Source organism: Narcine bancroftii, chromosome 1, assembly GCF_036971445.1.
Source record: "Narcine bancroftii isolate sNarBan1 chromosome 1, sNarBan1.hap1, whole genome shotgun sequence".
Taxonomy (NCBI): Eukaryota; Metazoa; Chordata; class Chondrichthyes; order Torpediniformes; family Narcinidae; genus Narcine; species Narcine bancroftii.
In genome coordinates this window covers 346,699,984-346,721,536 of record NC_091469.1, presented here as the reverse complement: position 1 = coordinate 346,721,536, position 21,553 = coordinate 346,699,984, and the positions used below count along the sequence as shown (strand labels likewise).

The 21,553-nt window shown below is 39.4% G+C and overlaps 1 protein-coding gene across 4 annotated transcripts in view; it reads left to right on the top strand.

Annotated features, from left to right (window-relative positions):
* The window catches only part of LOC138749263 (cadherin-12-like), a 352,525-nt gene that overhangs the window by 169,928 nt on the left and 161,044 nt on the right, over positions 1 to 21,553 (top strand). For all 4 annotated transcript variants that reach the window (XM_069910439.1, XM_069910443.1, XM_069910449.1 and 1 more), the window contains exon 8: positions 19,146 to 19,282. In XM_069910439.1, coding sequence (XP_069766540.1) covers positions 19,146 to 19,282 — 137 coding nt within the window. The remainder of the gene's footprint in view (positions 1 to 19,145; positions 19,283 to 21,553) is intronic.

The window sequence follows — 21,553 nt, the reverse complement described above, 5'->3', positions numbered from 1 at the left end:
TTTTTTTTTAAAGTTGAAAAAGTATACAGTTATTTACAAATTTACAGATTTAAGCAGTCCAGGGTTCTTGAGATCACAGTGGAGCATATTAGCATTGTGTGACCTTGGATTCCTTGGGTCTCCTGGTCCCCTTGTGAGGGAATAGAGGTGGGCTGGGGCTCTGGCTCTACATTGGAGGGGGATGGACTTTACTCCTGAACCAGATCCCCTGAGGCCCTGACTGGGGGTGGCGAGAATGTGCTCCATGGCTCGCAAGGCACTTGAGGCAACGGGTCCCTGATGGAGTTGGTGTCCTCTCTGCCATCTGGGTACTCTACATAGGCATATGTGGGATTAGCTTGGAGCAGTTTCACCCTTTTCACCAGGGGTCAGTCTTGCTTCTCCTCACGTGCTTCCTGTGAAGGACTGGATCAGGAGTGCTGAGCCAGGTTGGGAGTGTAGCTCCTGATGCCAACCTTCTTTTGAAATTGAATAGGAGCTCGTGAAGAGTAGCGTTGATCACGGTACAAAGTAGCGACCAGATGGAATGGAGCGCCATAGGAAGGACTTCATGCCAGCATTTGTCTGGAAGGACTTTTGACCAGGGCCAATTTGAAAGCATTCCAGACTGTGGTGTTCTCCTCTTCAACCTGCCCATTCCCCTGGGAGTTTTAGATAGTCCTGCTGGATGTGATGCCCCTCGCCAGCAGGTACTAACGTAGCTCATCATCCTTAAAGGATAAGCCCTAGTCACTCTGAATATAGCTGGGATACCCGAACATGGCAAAAATGGAATCTAGTGCATTTATGACTGATGAAGTTGACGTGTCTGGACATGGAATGGTGAACTGGGAGTACTCATCAATGATAGAGAGGAAGAAAGTGTTCCCATTTGTGGAGGGGAGAAGTCCCTTAAAATTGATCCTGAGCTGTTCGAAGGGCCTGGACGACTTGATCAAGTGCACCTTTGCAGGGCAGTAGAAGTGTGGCTTGCACTCTGTGCAGACCTGGCAAGACCTGATAATTTCCTTGATATCTTCCCTGGGCAGATTCCATGCCTGAAAAAATGAGCCATGTGGGTGACCCCTGGATGGCAGAGCTCATTATGCAGAGACCACAGTTGGCCGGTGTGTGCAGAGGCACAGCTTCCTCTGGATAAGGCATCTGGAGGGTAATTAAGGGCTCCTGGCCTATAGGCAATGTCATAATTGTAGGTGGAGAGCTCGATCCTCCACCTAGCAATCTTGTAATTTTTAATTTTTCCCCTCTTGACATTATTAAACATGAATGCGACAGAGCACTGGTCAGTGAGGAGTGTAAATTTCCTACCAGCCAGGTAGTCTCTCCAGTGCCTCATGGCATCTACAATGGCTTAATCCTTCTTTTCCACAGATGGGTTCCAGAGCTCATGACCTTGTAATGTCCAAGAAAAAAATGCACCTGACTGAGGGTTGAGGCCAGGGCTACGTCCGAAGCGTTGCTTTCCAATTGGAAAGGTACATTCTCATCCATGCGTGCATGGCACCTTTCACAATGTGGTTCTTGAGGTAGTTCCCCCTTCAGCTGAGAGGGGGAAATTAGTGGTTTTGAGAGGGTGAACCTCATCAGCGTATTGAGGGATCCTTTGGGCGTAATATGAGGAAAAACCCCAGGCATCTCCTCAAAGCCTTTGTGGTCCTGGGAATGGGGAGCTAAAGAAATCGATATTCAATTTGGAGAGGATACATGTGTGTTCAGATTTTAAGTGCCCTCCATTCCAAACCATTATGGGGGGAGTGGACCAGAATACTCCAAGGTCACGCTTTTAAGGTGACACAGGAAGCCCAGATCCAACAGCACCGGAGCACATGATTCATCAAGTATATACAGGCAAAATTTACAGAAATCCCCCCCCTGTCAAATGACAAATGTTGAATTCACGTAGAATGCGAATGGGACACAAGGAATATGCGATAATTGGAAGGGTTGCCTTATGTTGATAAGATGGTGTCAATCTTGTGGCACGGCAAGATGGCCACCCTCCTTCCCCCACTGACAATGATGGTGCCGAGTTCGAATTTGGGTCATGCCATTTCCTCACTGCCGCCCTCTTTTGGTGTGATGCGCAGCAAGTAGGTTCGGGTGAATTTGGGGCAGATAGCTTGGGGCTGGAATCAGATCCAGGAGTAATGCAGGCCCTAGGCTTCCCCCCGCATGGCAAACCCTCACCCATTGCCATTTCTTGCCACAGCTAGAACACATTGGATTTGGAAATGAGTCAATGGTTAATCATTTAATAAATGTTCAAACAGCAATGTATACTGACATCTAGCTTGGCTGTGAACTTGATCTTGGTTGGTCAGACTGAGATTACAATTGACCCCAGTTATAACGCAATGATTTAGGTCCAAAAATTTGCATTGCAAAACAAATGGGGTTGCGCTAAATCAGGGTTTCAATCAATCGTTGTAGTTACAGTTGAAATTAAAATGCAAATTAATTTTTAGTAAACTGACAGCCCCAAGGCTGCTGCTTGTTGCAGTGCCAAGGACCTATACTCGCTCCTGGTGGGAGCCCGACACCTGAGTCCAATGACTCATCATGTTATATCCGGGTTCACATTAAATTGGGTCACGTTAAACCAGGGTTCAACTGTATTTCTCTTTTTCACAGGGGTCTCTAGTCTAAAGTGGAAAAAAATAAATGTTTTAACATTGAATCTGATTCAACATCCCTTGTGATCTGTGAAATCATAATTCCATGGGTCCACTGGGAGGTACATCATATGGAAGAGAAAATGCTGTGTAATCTAAATATGAACACCACCAGGAATGGCAATGAAAAGTTCAAATACATGTAATATTGCAAGAATTCTTTCAAACATCTGTACATTTCAAATAACATATAAATAAAATTTATTCTGGTGGTTTAGATGTAAAGTACATTAAAAAAAAATCTGAGATAAAAGCAGAAGGACTAGTGAGAAGTTGTTGTTCATTTCTCTTGGTGTTTATTAGATGTTCATGTGTTTGTTGTCATATTTGTTCAAAATATTCACACACAGTTCATGAGCTGTGATCCTGGATTATGTAAGTATAACAATTTCCCTTTCATTCACAATTAATAATTGAATGTTTAATTTTTGACAAAAACTCTGGACCATTTAGTGGATTAGAGCAACACCTTTACAGCGTCAGCGATTGGGACTAGACCCGGGTTCAGATCCTGCACTAACTGTAAGGAGTTCATACATTCTCTCCATGTCCGTTTGGGTTTTCTCCATGGGATCCAGTTTCCTCCACCATTCAAAACAAGCCAGGGGTGTAGGTTAATGGGATATAAATCATGTGGCACGGACTCATGGGCTGAAATGGCTTGTTATCATGCTCCATGTCTAAATTAAAAATTTAAATTTATATTAATTTTTTTAAATATCTGATCTAGCGCAGAGTTGAAGGACATTTTTAAGAAATCCAAACACTGCAAACCTTTCAATGGGATAAACACATTTTTTCAGCAATCTCATGAATAGTTCATTGGTAACTTTATTCTGGAAATCTTCCCTGACAAAAGGACAAGCAACAAATCATGGTTACAAGAGGAGAAAAGGAGGAAGTAAAAAAAATTAAAAAATGTTATATAGTCAGGATAACCATGTAAGAATACACCCTTCTCACTGTAGTAACTGTAGTGCACCACTGTGAGGCATATGTATATGTATATATGAGTGTGTGTGAACAGTTTCCCGAGATGGTGGAAGGCATCAGTAAGTAAAATCTCTTCTGTTATTTAAATCTTACATCTCTAAGTTATTCAAGAAGTCTCCCAAGCAAAAATAGAGACAAAACATGGTGGCAGCAGTATAAGAGAAAAAGAATAAAGCCATACAACTGATTTTAAGTCAATGAAATATGAAGAGGAAGAAGAGGGAAAAAAAAATACTGAAAAAAGTGTCTGGAGCAACAGTAGTTCACCCAGTAATGGACAGGAAGGCTGAAGACATTGTGGAATTATTTAAAAAGTTTCAGCAGAAATGCAATTTAGCATTCAAAAGCTAGTTTAAAAATGCAACACCAAAGGAGAAGTTCAGTTATATACTTCTCTGGACCAGGGAGTGATGCCTTGACTTAATTAATATCTGGGATCTTACAGAGGAGGAAAACAATAATCTAGAGCAGATATTTGCAAAGTTTGCTTCTCACCTTGAACCCATGTCTAAACATGGAATTAAATGTTAGGAATTTCAAGGTTTAATGCAAGAAACTGATGAAACTGTTGATAATTTCCTCACTAGACTAAAAAATGTTGCTGGAAAATGCAGATTTAAGGATATAGAGGAAAGATTAGTTGATCAAACAATATCAGGGAGTGCCCATCCCAAAGTACAAAAGTCTCTTATAGGGAAAGATAGCTTGAAGCTGGCCAGATCCTTTGAAGCCACAATGATGCAAATGAAATCCCTATCTATGCAGACCCACCCACAGCAAAGAGAAGGGAGGGTTGATGCTATAAAGAACACAATTAGAAAAGTGAAAACCCCCAAGGTCTGCAGGAAGTGTCACAGACAATATCCCTTCAATGATCAAAACAAATGACCTGCAAACAGTTCTGTATGTACGGCCTGTGGTAAAGCAAATCACTGGGTGAAGATATGCAAGTCTGGTATGAAGAAAACAGTAATACCAGTGAAGGGAAAAGACAAGAAGATCCACCACATAAAAGAAAACAACCATGAGGACTCTGACACCCAGATACTGGACATAGAATATATGCACCTTCACGAGATGTCGGGTGAGATGAAAGAAGGAAACGAGTTGCAAACAAAGATCTAAATACAGGGGACAATCCAGCACAAGCCTATGATATTTAACCTAAAGTTGAAGCTGGATACTGGATCACAAAGCAATGTCCTTCCACTCACATTCTATTGCCAGATGTTCCCAGGATTTGTTACGGCATGGACTAGTAGGGCCAAACTGCCCTGTTCTGTGCTGTAAGTGGTTATATGGTTATATGGAGAACCTAATAAAAGGGTATCCAATAGATGGAGAATTCGAAACAGCAAATGTCACCTTAACCCATGATCAAGCAGCTAGGGGGAGCTAAGATCAATGGTTGCCATAAGGGAAAGATCATCCTCCCTACGCTTTACTTGGAAGATGCAGATGGTTCTGCAATTCTAGGTCTGGATAGCTGTCGGGAGTTGCAATTGATCTCTGTCAGCTATGAGATCCAGATGAAAAAGATATCCAAAAGGATCAACAGAGGCACTCCATTGGAGAACTGATCTCAAGTCACAAACAAGGCTGAGCTCATGAGCATGTACCTGAAATGCTTTGATGATTCAGTTGGATGCTTTGGAGACTTTGAATATCACATCACCATATTCCCAAATGGCAAACTAGTCGTCCCTGCTCCAAGGAAAGGTCCACTAGAGTTTAAGAAGAAGCTGGAGCAAGAACTAAAGGACCTGGAAAGGATGGAAGTCAAAGCCAAAGTGACTGATGGGGAAAATTCCATAGTGGTCAAAGAAAAACCAAATGGCCACTTGAGAATATGTCTGGACCCTAAAGGCTTAAATCAAGCAATAAAAAATGTTCATGACCCAACATTGACTCTAGAAGTCATCACACCGGATCTATCAGGATCAAAAATCTTTAGCAATTTAGATGATAAAAATGGATACTGGAATGTGAAACTAGGTGAGGAATCAACACTACTAACAACTTTGGTCATTACAAATTCCTACAACTACCTTTCAACTGAAATGTGAGCCAGGACATGTTCCAACAGAAGATTAATGAGACTTACAGAGGGTGAAAAGGTGCAGATGACATCCAAGTTTTTGGCAAAGATGGAAAAGCTCATGATCTTCATCTACACCATGAGGCCATGGAAAGAACAAGAGGAGCTAGAATTAAACTTAATGTAGACAAATGTATTATAAAAGAGAAGGAATACCAATTCTTCAGAATGGTGTGCATTCCTGATGGGTAAAGCCAAGCCCAGAGAAGGTTAAAACCATTGTCGAGATGGAGCACCCAAAGGACAAAAAGGAACTCAGAAATTTCCTTGGGTTGGCCCAGTACGAGTTCCTTCTTTACCACATGTGTCAAACTACACAGCAAACATATTTTCAGTGGAATTTCAGTGGTCACCATCACATCAGAGAAGTTTTGACCAGTTCAAAGAAATAATATGCAGAGAAGTGGAGTTGAGATACTATGATCGAGGAAAAGCCCTCACTCTGCAAGTAGATGCATCTAACTGAGGCCTTGGAGCAGTATAAAAAGGAAAATCAATAGCTTTTGCCTCAAAAGCTCTAACAATAGCAGAGACCAGATATGCCAGTATTGGGAGAGAGAGCTGTTGGTGGTCATATACAGATGTGAAAAGTTTAATAAGTTACTGTATGGAAGAAAGTTCATAGTGGAAAATGATCACCATCCACTGGAACACATCCAGAGAAAGAACCTACACAAGGCACCAGCTAGACTGCAGAGATTACTTCTATGACTACAATGCTATGACTTCAACTTAAAATACATATCGGGCAAAGAGATGGTGCTTGCTGATACCTTGTCACGACTTTCCCCAAATGAAAAATATGAAATGGAAAACATGGGGATCACAATATATCATTTTGTCAGAGTGACCAGAGAAGAAACCAGTAAGGGCGATGTGTCACAAATGTTTTCTCAACAAGTAATACAAGGATGGCCAGAGAGGATAAAGCAGATACATCCTTCAATACACCAATATTGGTCTATCAGAGATGACATATCATTGGAGAATGTGGCTGGATTAAGACTGATTATATTTGAAATAATGCAGAAAGTGATTCTCCAGAAAATACATGGAGGTCACATGGGAATGGAGAAATGCAAACTCAGAGCGAAGTCAGCCATGTACTGGACTGGTATATACAAAGACATTGAAATATGGTAACTGCATGTCAAATATGCCAAAAGTACAGAAACACACATCAAATAGAGAAAATGATTTCCACAATAATACCTGCAAGGCCATGGCACACAGTGGGAGCAAACGTGTTCACCGAGAATCAAGAGTGGTATTTAATAGTAGCCTGTTACAATTCTAAGTTTCCATTCATCAAAAGAAACTGAGTGTCAACTGTCACTCAGAAATGAGAGCACTCCTTGTTGAACAAGAAATACCCAAGCAAGTAATATGTGAAAATAGAACACAGTTCATGTCACAAGAAATCAGAAAAAGCTGGCTGTAGTGGATGTGTTTGTTATCACTACATCATCCCCATACTACCCCAAAGGTCATGGGTTCATTGAAAGATAAGTTTAAACTGTGAAACATATGCTAGTTAAGTGTTGTGAAATGAAAGAAGACCCATACTTTTATCATTATGAGCAACACCTTTAAGGTCTAACATGAAGTCTCCAGCAGAACTTCTAAATGGCAGGAGATATAAGAAGTCATCAGAGAAGCTGAGACACCAAGATCATACATTGTCGAGACAGACTCTGGCAATCAGCTGAGGAGGAACAGAATTCACATCTGGCCGACAGAAGATGTGATGAAGCAGAAAGCTTTAATATCAGCAAAGCCTGCAACATCAATGTCAAGTGAAGTGACCACAACCACTAATACCGAAACATCAACACAGCAGTTGCTCAACAAGCTCCATCACCTGCAAGTGTACCAGCAACACAGAGCCCAACGGCCATATTTAAATTCACAAGATGGCAAAGGAACATACTGCCGCCAGTGCGATTTTGATGACTGTTTAAAAATAGTTGTGTAAATAAACTAGTGAACAAGTTCAGTTCCTTGCACTGGAATGAAAGTGATAAAGAACACAATTTTTTTCTTTATCTTGAGAAGGAGGGATGTAATATAGTCAGAATAATGTGAACTATTTTGAAACCGCGTAAGAATACACCTTTCTCACTAGTAACTATCATGCACCATTGTGGGGCGTATGTGTGTGTATATATATGTGTGTGTGTATATACATATATATATATATATATATATATATAAATATATATAGTATGTATGAATGGTGGAAGATTTCAGTAAGTAAAGTCTCTTTTGTTATTTGAATCTTACATCTTTAAGATTCCAAAGTAACAAAAGAGACATAACAAAAGCAATGATTGACTGCCCCCAGTGCTTCCTCTGGGTGTCCATGATCTCCAGGCTCCCACATTTCCACTAGAGGGTGGCGATGACTGGCTCCTCAGTGGGCAGGGTGGAGGCCCTGCCCAGAAGCAGCAGCCGACAAGAGGCGAGCAGTGGAGGAGGTCCAGCCCGAGCACTATGCCTCATTGTTGGGCAGCTCGGAGTTTTCCCCTCAAGCTTGTGCTCTGATCCGGGATCTGTCCTGGGCTCTTTTTGAGACTGGCTTCTCCAGACTCTCCTACAATCCTAAAAGATGGCAGTGTGACTTCAGTTACAGCAGCAGCCACTCTGGATTCCAGTACTGCTGTAAGTAGATGCGCTGTGCACCACCCTGGATTCAACAAGAGTTTTCAGTGAAACATAATGAGTCTGGAACTGTAACTTGGGTCACCAAACATCAAGTAGGCTGGTGAGATGATGTTACAAGGTTAGCAGCTCAATGGTCATGGAGTGAAGCCTACAGAAGAGACCAAGCTGCAGGGTAGCATAGCGATGTGGCCTCAGTCTTTAGTGGTGCCTGTGTCGATGGTCATGAAGGTGGTGCAACATGGTGGTGACGGAGGTGGTGTCCTGATGCGACCAAAGCGGTGGAGCAGTGTTAGCCCTAAGAAATCCCGAATGTTGTGTTGGTGATGGTTGATGTCAACCTGAGGTGCAAGGCACCATGGCATTCGGATTGTCCGAGGTCGGGTTAGGGGTGGGGGGTGGCTTTGAGGCAGACTGTTCCTCTGCTGCCTTGAGAAACTGATTTGGTTGGTAATTTCCCCTTTGAAGCTGGTAGACGGAAACATCTAAGTCTTGCCAACGCCGGTAAACCTGCCCCAAGATAGCTGCAGCTGGACTTTTTGTAACATCTAAACAGAATTGCGAACGAGCTTATTTGTGTTCACCGTTTATTCTTTGAAATCTGATGTTTGTAGCACTGTTGCTCATTTAAAATTGAGAACTTGTTGATTACTGTGATCTGGAGGAATAAGTTAGGGTTTAAATAATTGAGGTTCTAAGTGGGATAATCTCTGTAAAATGATGGCCATGCTGGTGCATTTTGGCTGCTTTACATTGTTTAGATAATAACTAATTTATTCCTAAATTATATGTTCAGCACTTTGGATCAACATGCGTTGTGTTAAATGAGCTAAATAAATAAACCACTACTACAAAAAAAAGATTGAGATAAAATTCATTTATTTTTGGTAAATTTCATTTTTTTTGTCAATAACAAAAAATCATGCCTGAATAAATGCTCACTGGATAAATGTGTTTTAATTATTAATCTGGACAGCATCTTAGTTTTTAGCACAATACAGTTGCATTTGGGGATCATAGATATTAACAGAAGTTTGCAATAACACTCCTTTGAATTTAGATAGTGCCTTTCATTTAATTATTTGAAGGTCCTAAAAGACTTAATAAATAAATAAATGTACCATATTTGATAGCATTTAAGACCCACTGGCACATATGACCCACCCCCACCCCCCAATTTTGAAAAGGCATCCAAGTCCAAGATGTATCTCAAGCTCACATTTATTGTCACATCAACCAAGATGCTGTGAGAGTTTGTTTCATGACCATTTTCACATTTAGTGCCATGATTTTTAAACTAACCCCCTGAACTTGCATACCACCTGAAGCAATCCCAATGCCGTAAGTGCTCTGTGATTAGTAAGAGATTACTTAAGGAGGCTTGTGAGTGGAAAGAAAAGATTTGAAAACCACTGTTTTCATTGACTCGTTATGTGCATGGTGAAGTTGTAGGAAAAAAATAGTTTTAGTCTGTTTACAGGTAAAACTTGGACAACCAAGGCACTGGTAAAACTTATTTAAATAAAATACTGGTATAATTAACAATAGAAAGCCTTTAATAAGACAGCATTAAAGAAAGTAATTACCATAAACAAAAACACAATAAAACATCAATGTTCTGTCACAAAGACTTTAATTGTCTTTGCTACTTGAACATTCATCAAAGCCCAAAAAGTCTGAACCACACTGTTGGTATCACTAGGCCCTTTCATGCCAGACTTCCAACTGGAGGCTGGCTACAAGCGCAGAGGGAAAACATAAACTTACCTTTCATGGAGCAGCCCTAAAAGGCTGCTCCTGCACCGATTCATGTTGAGCGACGCTTTGTAGCGCCCATCGGAGCCGATGGAGGAGGGGCGACTGGCGCCATAGCACATCCCGTCATAAATACACAGCAGAACAATGGCTGTTTTCCCTACCCATAATCTTCCCATAACAGTTCCAGCTGCATGAGAGATTATGGATTGGGAATCTACCCATTGCTCTGCTGCATTTTGAGCCACAGAGAGGGGCACCAAAGGCCAAAGCGGTCCGGTGAGGTGCCGGAGCGGCTGCAGGGCTGTCACAGCCAACACTGGCTGCAGCCTGATGGCCCCTGCCTTGACGGTCCCTGTCGGCCGTCCCTTCCCTAACGGCCCCCACTCTGACAGCCCCTGCTGGCTGCTGCTAACCTATGGTTCCCGCCGGTCACCTCTGCCCTAAAGGGGTCATGGGAGGGAGAGGCGTGAATGGGTGGGAAAGATAGGGGAGATGGGTCACAGGCTGATGGCATCATCTGCCTGCCCCTGACCAGCCGCTTGCAGCAGCAGTGCATTCATGTGAAGCAGCGGAGCACAGCACTCCGCCGATGATCCTTCCCCGAGAGGGATTGCAGTCGGTGCCTTGGAGCTGGCCACGGTGCATTCTTAGAGGTAAGTCTCCCAACATAAGGGCAGATAATCTCTGCCTTTACAGTCGGGCTTTTTCACTGCATGAAACGGCCTACTGTCTTCAAATAATGCATTGTCCTTAGTGCCATCAAGGGCATTATTAATTCCACACTTAAAAGCCTGAACAATAATTGCAGCTCCTACAGTGTCCCAAGAAGTCTTCACCCATTCACACACCTGTGTAATGGTGGGACGTTTCAATCTTCTTGCTCATGTTAGCACATGGTCCTTTTCTCCCATCCATTTGTTTCAATGTTCCCTCATGCTATTTTTAAATGACTTGTTTCTATTCACATCTAAAGGCTGCAATTGGTTCATCAGACCACCAGGAATAACAGCCATCTTGTTTTCAGTTTGTGTATCTCTTTTTTTAACATTTTCAGTTATGTATGCTCTGAACTGATCCAGACCAGAAGTGCAGGTTTTTTCAAAAGTCCACCTGGACACGTTCATCATATTTTCTGGAACCATAAGTTGAAGAAGATTCATAAGTATGATATCACTCCACCAGATTTCAGGACAGTTTCTTTCCTACCATTACAGTATCAGATTCGTGCATAAAAAAATATACTGGCAACTGATCTCTCTTCTGGACTTTAATACTATTGTACTGTGTCCTGCCTGTTGTACTAAAGTAGTGGTTTTCAAATTGCCCCCCTAAACTCACATTCCACCTTAAGCAATCCCAATGCCATTGGTGCTCTGTGATGACTAAGGAATTGCTTAAAGTGGGATGTGAGTGGAAAACGAAGGTTGAGAATCACTGCTCTAGACCCGATTGTTACTGAAATATTTGGCTTGAAAGAAATTGTCATTGGCCCATTTCCTTTGGAGTTATGAAACCATGCACATAACAAATCAATTAGGTATGATTAAAACAGTGGTTTTCAAACTTTTTCTTTCCACCCACATACCACCTGAAATAATCCCTTACTAATCACAAAGCACCTATGGCATATCACTAATATCTGCCTGCTCACATTCCGATCTAAATGCCACAAAAAACCTATGCCCTTTAGTAGTTGATGTTTCTAACCTGGTTCAAAAACTTTAATATGAACCCTATCTATACCTCTCATCGATAGAGGCATATCTTATACTCCATCAGATCAATCTTGGCATCCAATGCTCCATAGCAATCAATATGTTTCTCCATTCAATCATGTTCAAGTTTATTATGATCCGAATGCAAAGTACAACCCAACCAAATAGAGTTTTCTAGTCCTCAGTGCAAATATGCAGACATACACACAAACAAACAATACATACTCAGGACAAATTTACACATATATTTTAAAAATTGTTTCCTTCAAGTAAATGCACCAATCCAGACAACATTCTTCCTCCACCATCTCTAAAGCTCCCCTATCCTTCTGATGGTGTAAAATAACCTCATAATTCAGACAGCAATTTCTTATTACTTTGAAGACCTCAAAAAGCCGATGAAATACCTGTTGAAGTGCAGTCACAGTAAAAATACAAACGATTTACGTGCAGAGAGCTTGCATGCAAAATAAAGTGATAATGACAAGATACTCTTTTTTTTTTGTAATTTTAAGTGTGGAAAAAAAACATTGGGATTGTCACCAGATATAACTTAACTGTTCTATTATATTTTCAAAATAGTTCCATGGGATCTTTCCTGTCAATCTGAAGTTGGCCCTCTGTTTTACAGCCCATCCAGGGGGTAGCACTGCTATGTATCTCAACTGAAGGGTTGGCAGAGATGTTGGTGCTTTTATGTTTGAAAGTCAGACTTGAATACATGTGCTTTTGAAATGGCTGCCAGCATAATTTTTATAATGGAAATTTTTGCAAATATATATTAAGTCCAGGGTATCTTCAAATACTTTGAACATTCCTAATTGCCTTTTGATTTAATTGGAATAACTGACTTGAAGTGACAAATTAAAGGTTAATGTTATTGGCTGGCATGGTTAGTGTAATGGTTAGCACAACACCATTACAACACGAGTGACCCAAGTTCGAATCTGGCACTATCTCCAATGAGTTTGAATGTTCTCCTTGAGCCCACGGGGGTTTTCTCCAGGTGCTTCAGTTTCCTTCCTTATTCCAAAGATGTATGAGGTTAGAATGTTAATTGATCACAAAGGTGCATTTGGGCTGCACGACCCTGGAGGACTTCTTACCGTACTGTATATATAATTTTTTACAAATAAATCAAAATTATTTTCCTATTGGTAAGGGCGTAGAATATCTAATTCAAGGTTCAACGTTTACAGTTCATTTTATAGTCAGGTAATACCACATGAAAAATGCAGCATACATGATACATTTTAACTTTTGGCTGCCATAAGGCAGACGAAGAGTCTCCATTAGTATTACCTGATGCTTCTTACAATACAAGAGAAACAGAAGCAAAAGGTAGTCCCTTCAGAGTCGCTTATGTTTTTTACATATAACTAATAATATTTTTCTGACAACAATTTTCACACTTACCTTCTGGAGTGGTCATTTACACACGAACAAAAACTTTGGGATCTCACCACGTTTACCCTAAATACCTGAGTTGTGATATTCACATAGGTTGGACGTAGGATGCCACTGAAACGACATCGACCGTGATGTAGACCCTGCATGTGATGTACAGCATCACTGTGTTGACATCGTCAATGATGTGATTTTCAAGGAAAGAGCATGGTCCATTTTAAGGTTGTTTTCTTCACAGGCAACAAGTGCAGAAAGGGAAACAATAATGAACATGATGAGAAAAATTGCACTGGAAACTTCCTATGTGCAAGACGTTGGATCCTGATGAATGTATTATTTTCTTAAAGCTATAATGCTTTGATTGGGATAAACTGTGTTTAGGATTACTGTGAACAATTGTTATAATAGCCCACTTCAAAGCCTGGCAGAGTGAACTTGTTATTACTCCAGCCATGTTTCAAGCTAAAACCGAAAATAGAGACCTAACACCAATGTGTAGTTTATTTTACATCAAGAAAAGTAAACTTAAAGGGCATTCTGCTTTTGATTATAGAGAGAAGGGGTAGGCAAGGAGGTTTAATTGTAGTCCGTGTGCATGCAGTGGGGGGGGGGGTGGGGAACACATTAATTCTTGTAGATAGAGTTTGCTCCATGACTTAGGTTCGGGGATGCATTTTATAAATGAAAAATGAGAAGGAATTGGATCTTGAAGATGAGGATTACAGAAACAATTTTCTTCTAATTTGTTGTCTTCTAATTGCATTCTGCACAGAAAGGGTTGAGAGGCAGATCCACACGTAATGGGGACTAAGAGCTTTGTACGTAGCCAACCTCTGTAAAATAGATAGACGTGGTCATATTGTAAATGTCACTGAACTGTTTACACATTATCTCATGTGCCTGTTATGATAAACATCGGAGATTAATAAATGCAGAGAGTCAGATCATTCAAATTGAAAACTAATCTACTGAGTGCCGTGATCTTCTTTTTGCAGAATATCACTATCATCAGTAGGGATATCCTACTTCATGTTCATCTTTTAACATTACATTTACTTTCCTTTTCACCTATTTTCCCAAAGTCTACCTTCTGTAAAAATAAATAGACATTTTGTCCTGTTGCATTGCTGAGGATATCAATTACTATTTATTTAAGAACCCCTATGATACACTATCAATAATACCAAAAGACTAGAATTGCAGGATGACAGGTTTGTAATAGCATAAAAGACCATGCTCCTCTTCTGGCCTGATCCCAGGACACATACTGAGGGAGGGACTTGGCCTAACTGCCTTTATTAAGGGATTGCAGGGAGTGAAGTCATCGAGGGACGGCAGGTCAGCCATACATGTGAACCAAACATACACCGTGCCAGAAACCAAGTAACAGTATACAGCGGTGTATTTCCCAATTTGTGATTTATCATAATGGAATGTCTACTTCACAATACCAACAGGTCTAACTTGGTGCTTTACGCGTTATTGCTCATCATCAAGCATGATATTCATTAGGCCATTGGAGCCAATCACCTGCAGTTGTGTTTAGACTGCAGGCATTCTCTAATAATTTCTAGGGGTCCAGGAGATAAAATATCGGAACAGGAATGAGTCCCTGACTTCTCTTCCAATTGTTTTACACAGACTGCATTCCAGAATTTTGGGAATAAAATTCTGGAATGCAGAGACTGTGTAAAAAAAACATAACTAAATGTCCATGAATTCTCCTCCAGTGTTCCTGCAACCTCAGCAGCTACACAGATTCCTGTTTTTGTGTGATTTCAATGGACTAAATCCAGGTGGGCAGTAATTTCAAAGATAATTCAAAACCTTGAATAATTTTTTTTAAACTTTATTTAAAGGTTTTACCACAGGAATAAAAAGAAAGATTACATTTAAAGAAAATATATAAAATAGAATAATATAATTACAATACAACATTAATAACCTAACTTAATTCAGTCTAACCCCCCCTACATATACAAGAACTAAAAAAAAAATATATATATATAAAAAAAACCCACCCTTCCCCTCCCCCAAAATAAAGAGTGAAGAATTAGTAAAATTAATAATATTATATATTTAAAAAAACACACACACAAAAAAGAAAAATATGACAAATAAAAATAATTTAAAAAGATTTATCAGATCTAAAATATCACATCTGAGAACATACTTAAATCAAACTTAATTGCATATACTTAACAAATGGAGTCCACTTCAACTTATAAAAATACATCTTATCTTGGATTGAAAAAGATATCCTTTCCATAATTAAACAAGACTTCATCTCTAAATACCACCTGTCCAAAGTTAGTATATTTTTATCTTTCCAAGTAGATGCTATACATTTCTTGGCCACCGCTAAAGCTAAATAGATAAAAAAAATTTGATAATCATTTAATCCTAAATCAATTAATGAAAACCTTGAATAATTGAATAACCAGGCCACACAATGGCTTTGTTGGCACAAAGGAATGCCACTTGGTATACAGAATAACAGGTGTTGTCTGGATGGAGTTGGATGCCATTCTGCCTCAGAATGATCCGTGACACTGTACAGCAGCCAAGTTCTCCCCACAATTGCACGAACTCCAAGAAAGGCTTTGACAAGACTTGTACATCAGGACTAAAATAAGTAAACACTGTAAATGTTTACATTTTTCAGGAATTTCAGAAGTCAAAAAATTATATGAAACAGTAGATAATGTCTTAAAAGGGATGATGAGGCACTAATTGCCAAATATCATATTGAGTTTTGCTCCGGTTGATTTAATTAAATAGTTTATGTAATTATTAGCTCCACAATCATCACTCATCCAGTCCAGTGAATGCACTGATTTTATAGTTAACCATTGTCTGTTTATCGCAGAACAATATTAAAAGTTACACGTGAATTTTAGTCACAGTTTGATTTATTTCCTCATGTTGCACAAATCATTAATCTGTTCTGAGAATGTCTTACTTGAAACCTGTCCACCAATGCTCTTAAGATTATTCCTTTTTTTTAACTTAAATTGAACAATAATTGAAGCAACCATTTCTGTCAGTTTTAATGTGAATGCACGAAAACCAACAAGGTCGGGTCAGATACAGCAATGAGCTCTCTGAACCCTTCTCCATTAACAATGGCGTGAAGCAAGGCTGTGTTCTCGCACCAACCCTCTTTTCAATCTTCTTCAGCATGATGCTGAACCAAGCCATGAAAGACCTCAACAATGAAGACGCTGTTTACATCCGGTACCGCACGGATGGCAGTCTCTTCAATCTGAGGCACCTGCAAGCTCACACCAAGACACAAGAGAAACTTGTCCGTGAACTATTCTTTGCAGACGATGCCGCTTTAGTTGCCCATTCAGAGCCAGCTCTTCAGCGCTTGACGTCCTGTTTTGTGGAAACTGCTGGGTGGGTCACGTCTCCAGAATGGAGGACCATCGCCTTCCCAAGATCGTGTTATATGGCGAGCTCTCCACTGGCCACCGTGACAGGGGTGCACCAAAGAAAAGGTACAAGGACTGCCTCAAGAAATCTCTTGATGCCTGCCACATTGACCACCACCAGTGGGCTGATATCGCCTCAAACCGTGCATCTTGGCACCTCACAGTTTGGCGGCAGCAACCTCCTTTGAAGAAGACTGCAGAGCCCACCTCACTGACAAAAGGCAAAGGAGGAAAAACCCAACACCCAACCCCAACCAACCAATTTTCCCCTGCAACCGCTGCAACCGTGTCTGCCTGTCCCGCATCGGACTTGTCAGCCACAAATGAGCCTTCAGCTGACGTGGACATTTACCCCCTCCATAAATCTTCATCCGCGAAGCCAAGCCAAAGAAGAAAGTCAGTTAAAATACATATAGTGTGGATATAACTTTAATTTTAACATTGGTGGTCAAGACCTGTTTTATTAAACCAGAACTGAGACACAAATGTATGCTCTCCAACATTTTCTGAATATTAACAAAAATTATTGGAGAACTGTTGGGACATAACCCTGAATTACTGATGTACAATACTGGAAGGCAAGGGAGTGTGCACAGTAAAAGTACTTTTCATAACTCAAAGGAACAGAATTAATCACCGTAAGCCAATAAATTAGTTAATTAAAGACAGGTTCTTCTCATTTCAAAATTTCATGATAACATGACATCTCCAAAATCAATTGGAGCATGAAACTGCTGATGCTAGAAATCTGAAACAAAAAAAAACAGACACTGGTGAAAGGTCTCAACAGACGAAATGGCATCCATGGGAGAGAAACAAAGTTTGAGGTTCACATCAGGGACCTTTTGTCAGATGCATCAAATGCTCTTATTTATGACTTACCAGTTCTCATGAAATACCCTTAATACACAATTGTCTTGGTGGATGCCTGTTCTCCTATTTACATTCAGTATTTTATATTTTTCACTTCTTTGAAAAATTCAGACCAATAGCAGGTTCACCTGCACAATAAGTATCCACTGTGCCCAATGAGGCATGATGGAGGCAACCTATACTAGCTATAAGATGCATTGCAACATTTCATTGCAAACTCCTTGATAAAGTTACTAAATCTGTGTGGGAAGATACCTGGGATGGTCAGTTAATCCATCTGAAGATAATTTCTGTAGTTAGGGTATGAATTGTTTAAGATTAGATACAGTTACTTTTAATTTTTTTTTATCATGACGTAACACCCTAAATAATTCCAAAAGTTAAAAAGGGTTTATAATGATCAGATTGTCAAACTTGAAAAAAACACAAAAATACTGGAGAAACTCAGCAGGTGCCTTTAGGTAGCAAACGTGAAGTTACATCACAAACGTTTTGGGCTTGAGCCCTTCATCAAGGTGTGGGGAAACATGAGAGGGGGGAAAAACACTACAAGGGGGGGAGGAGTCTAGGCTAGGTGGCCCAAAACATTGGTGATGTATCTTCTCCTTTGCTACATAAAGGCACTGTTGGACCTGCTGAGTTTCTCCAGCATTTCTGTTTTTTTTTCAGATTATCAAACTTGTATCTTAACATAATATTTTTCAACTGTCTGTATTTCAGACCCAACAGATATGAACAAAAAAATGTTGAACTTGCAGGATTAATGTTCCTCCTTCAGGCCTTCAAGTACCAATGTGTTGTTTAATTTGATTTTGCATGTTATAGGTTTTGTAATAAGAACTGTGCTTGTACTGTCATGTTTCATTGAAGTTGTTATTGAGCTTTTGTTCGTGTTCTAGTTTATTGCTTATACAAATGCTATTATAAGTGTGCAATTCCAAATTAGTGCATTGCAAATTATGTACCAACCCCTTATACTGTTGTTATTCAAGGAGCCTAATTTAGGGCAGTTATTTAACAATTTTTTTTGACAAGAGTTGAAATGATTTGGTTGACAGATACTCATGAGTCATTTTAGTTTATTTCTAAATCTGGCAGTTTAATTTATGTTCGTATTTATATGCAGAGTGAATAATAAAGTCAAATCTTTGATGATTTCTTTTGAACAACAAACTGAGAGGAGAAATGTGGACCCATTAGCAAGCTCCACAATTCGTTATCATGGTTAATCTCCTTCCTACATCACTTCCATTTTCTTACCAGATACTCGTACTTGTTGATTGCTTAAACAGACAAAAACAATTGATTTCAGTCTTTAAAAAAGACTGAAATATTTGAGCATTCACAATCATGAGCAAATTGAACAAATTTCTATCCTCCACACAATTCTCATCCCTTCTTCTCCACATCAAGATAAATGACTTGAAATAAAAACATTTGAAAAGCATTTAACTGGATTAATGACATGATTCTTAATTCCATGGAATGTGAAAATATTAATGTGAAAACTCTTATTTTATTGACAACCTAGGTACTCGATTGATGAAAGCAGTAACCAAGAGAGATACTTCACCATCGATGAGATTGATGGAACTATTGCCACCAATGACATATTGGACAGAGAGGATATTTCCCAGTATAACATTTCTGTCCTAGCAACAAAAGTCAGTAAGTACATCATACAAAAAGGAGTGGAAATTATGAACAATTTCATGGGTAGTGAGGGGTCTAAGAAAATGTTTTGTACATTGAGCATGAACCTCAAAAGAAAATGCTTCTCATAATAGTAAATCATGAAATTCTGTAGACACTGTGATTGAAGTAAAAACCGGATGCTGGAGAAACTCAGCAGGTCAAACAACTCAAACCGTGGCTCAGGCCCAACACATTGGTAATATATATCTGTATTGTTGCTAGAAAGTACACTGTTTGGCCTGCTGAGTTTCTCTAGCATTGTGTATTAACTTTTATGCTTCTCACAATATCTGTTTTGGACAAAGTAAACAAAAGTTGAAGATCTGCTAATGGGTGCAATTCAAAATCGTCAGATCAGTTTGGAATTCAACACTTCAGGTGAAAATCACCAGTTGTAAACATCCCCATGAAGGAGAACCAGTTTGTCCAAATGTCATTTTAAATATGTCTCCTTGCTCTTTAATGGAGTGAAATATTGAATAAGAACTACTTATACATCCAGCATGATGTTGAATGATTTCTTCTGATGTCAGTTAAGGTTTATGATTACAAATACAACTTATTGAGTTGAGGATGGAGAAGGGTGAACAAAAATGATATTCTGTAAAGTTGTTTTGATCAAATTGTTCATATCTTTCAAACACTGAAAGCATATAAACACGTTAATATACTTACAACTATGATTTGTGTCTCTAAAATACTGCCAATAAGAAATACTGCAGAATAAATTGAATTTTGAATGTGAGGGATAAGAAGGGAGTCAGTAATTAATTTATAATTTAAGAGAAATATTTGCATTGGGAGGTAAATGAAAAGCAGCTTTGGATGGAGTTGATGTAACAAGGAAAATTTTGATAAAATATTTCATAGTTATGAAGGAGATTTAAACAGTTGATCACTTCTGTGTTCTACATAAAATGGTTGCATGATAAAAGTAATGTAGCTTTCTTGAGGAGTACAAAATCCAGTCATAGAACTGTGATTTTCTTGAGGAGTAAAGAATCAAATTATATAACATTCTATCTCCATACTGGAGTAGAGTAAGACCATAGATTGAAAAACAGTTATGCTTTTAGATTTCTATAATCTTATCTGTTATGTGGTGCCTAATTCACACACAGTTAATAGCTAATGTGATAACGCAAAGATCATGCATTTCATGCATCACTTGTAATAAATTTGCATATCAGTTGATGAAAGTCAGGAGATTGTAAGAGCCGTGAGATCCCAAAAGAGGGAAACATGAGGAGAAATTGGTTCAGGCTAACCTCAGGATGTGACATTAATTACATAAGGTATTATGGCATGTAATTAATGTCACATTCTGAGGTTAGCCTGAACCAATGACACAGAGGGCCATTCACATCATCAGAGCAATTCCATCTCCCTATTAATTTTCTTGCAATGTTTTCTCATGGCATTCCCATCAGTTTCCCACTCCCTCCCATCCTCCTCCTTGCCGCCAAGATTCTACTTCACACTTACACACAAAAAATTTGCACAAGTATTATTTGTATAACCTTTCAACCTTTATTTCTTTGGGATTTTGAAAAAAAGATTGGGTCATGCAGAGGAAAATCATGCAGTTATCAGAGAACATGGTGCAATCTTCACACAGCACCAGAAGTTAGGTTTGAAGCTATGTCATTGGAGCTAGTAGTCAGGAGTTTTACCAGCTGCATTACTGATTTTCTATGATCTCTTTAGATCAGTGGTTCTCAACCTTTTTTGCCCTAGGCCCTACTTTAATTTTTCAAAAAAACGTACGCCTCACCATTAGCAAAAAAAGTTTTATATTCAAAAAAAGTTTTAATTAAGCCATTTACTGCAAGTGTATTTCAGTGCTATTAAGGTCAGGAGTACACTGGAGCACATATTTCATATTCAATTACTACTTCAATATGTCAACCATTTCAAACACACATTCACTAATTGTCGTCACTTCAGTGGGAACCTTGCCCCTGATGCTGGCTACAGATTTTTTTGATTCGTGGAACTAATTTTGTTAGTTTCAACCTTAAATCTCCATGTTTTGTATTTACTTCTCTTAGCTTGTAGCAAATTAATAACATCACTGAAGCCACATTTTTATTAAATAAGATGATGGAAAATGTATCAATAGTTCCCTTGGTAAAGTAGTCAAGTTTGGGTATTTCTTTTCGATCTTGTTAGACAGCCACATCATGGTTCCTTTCACTTTGAACTGAGTTTTCATAGATTCATCATGTTGCAACTCATATAACT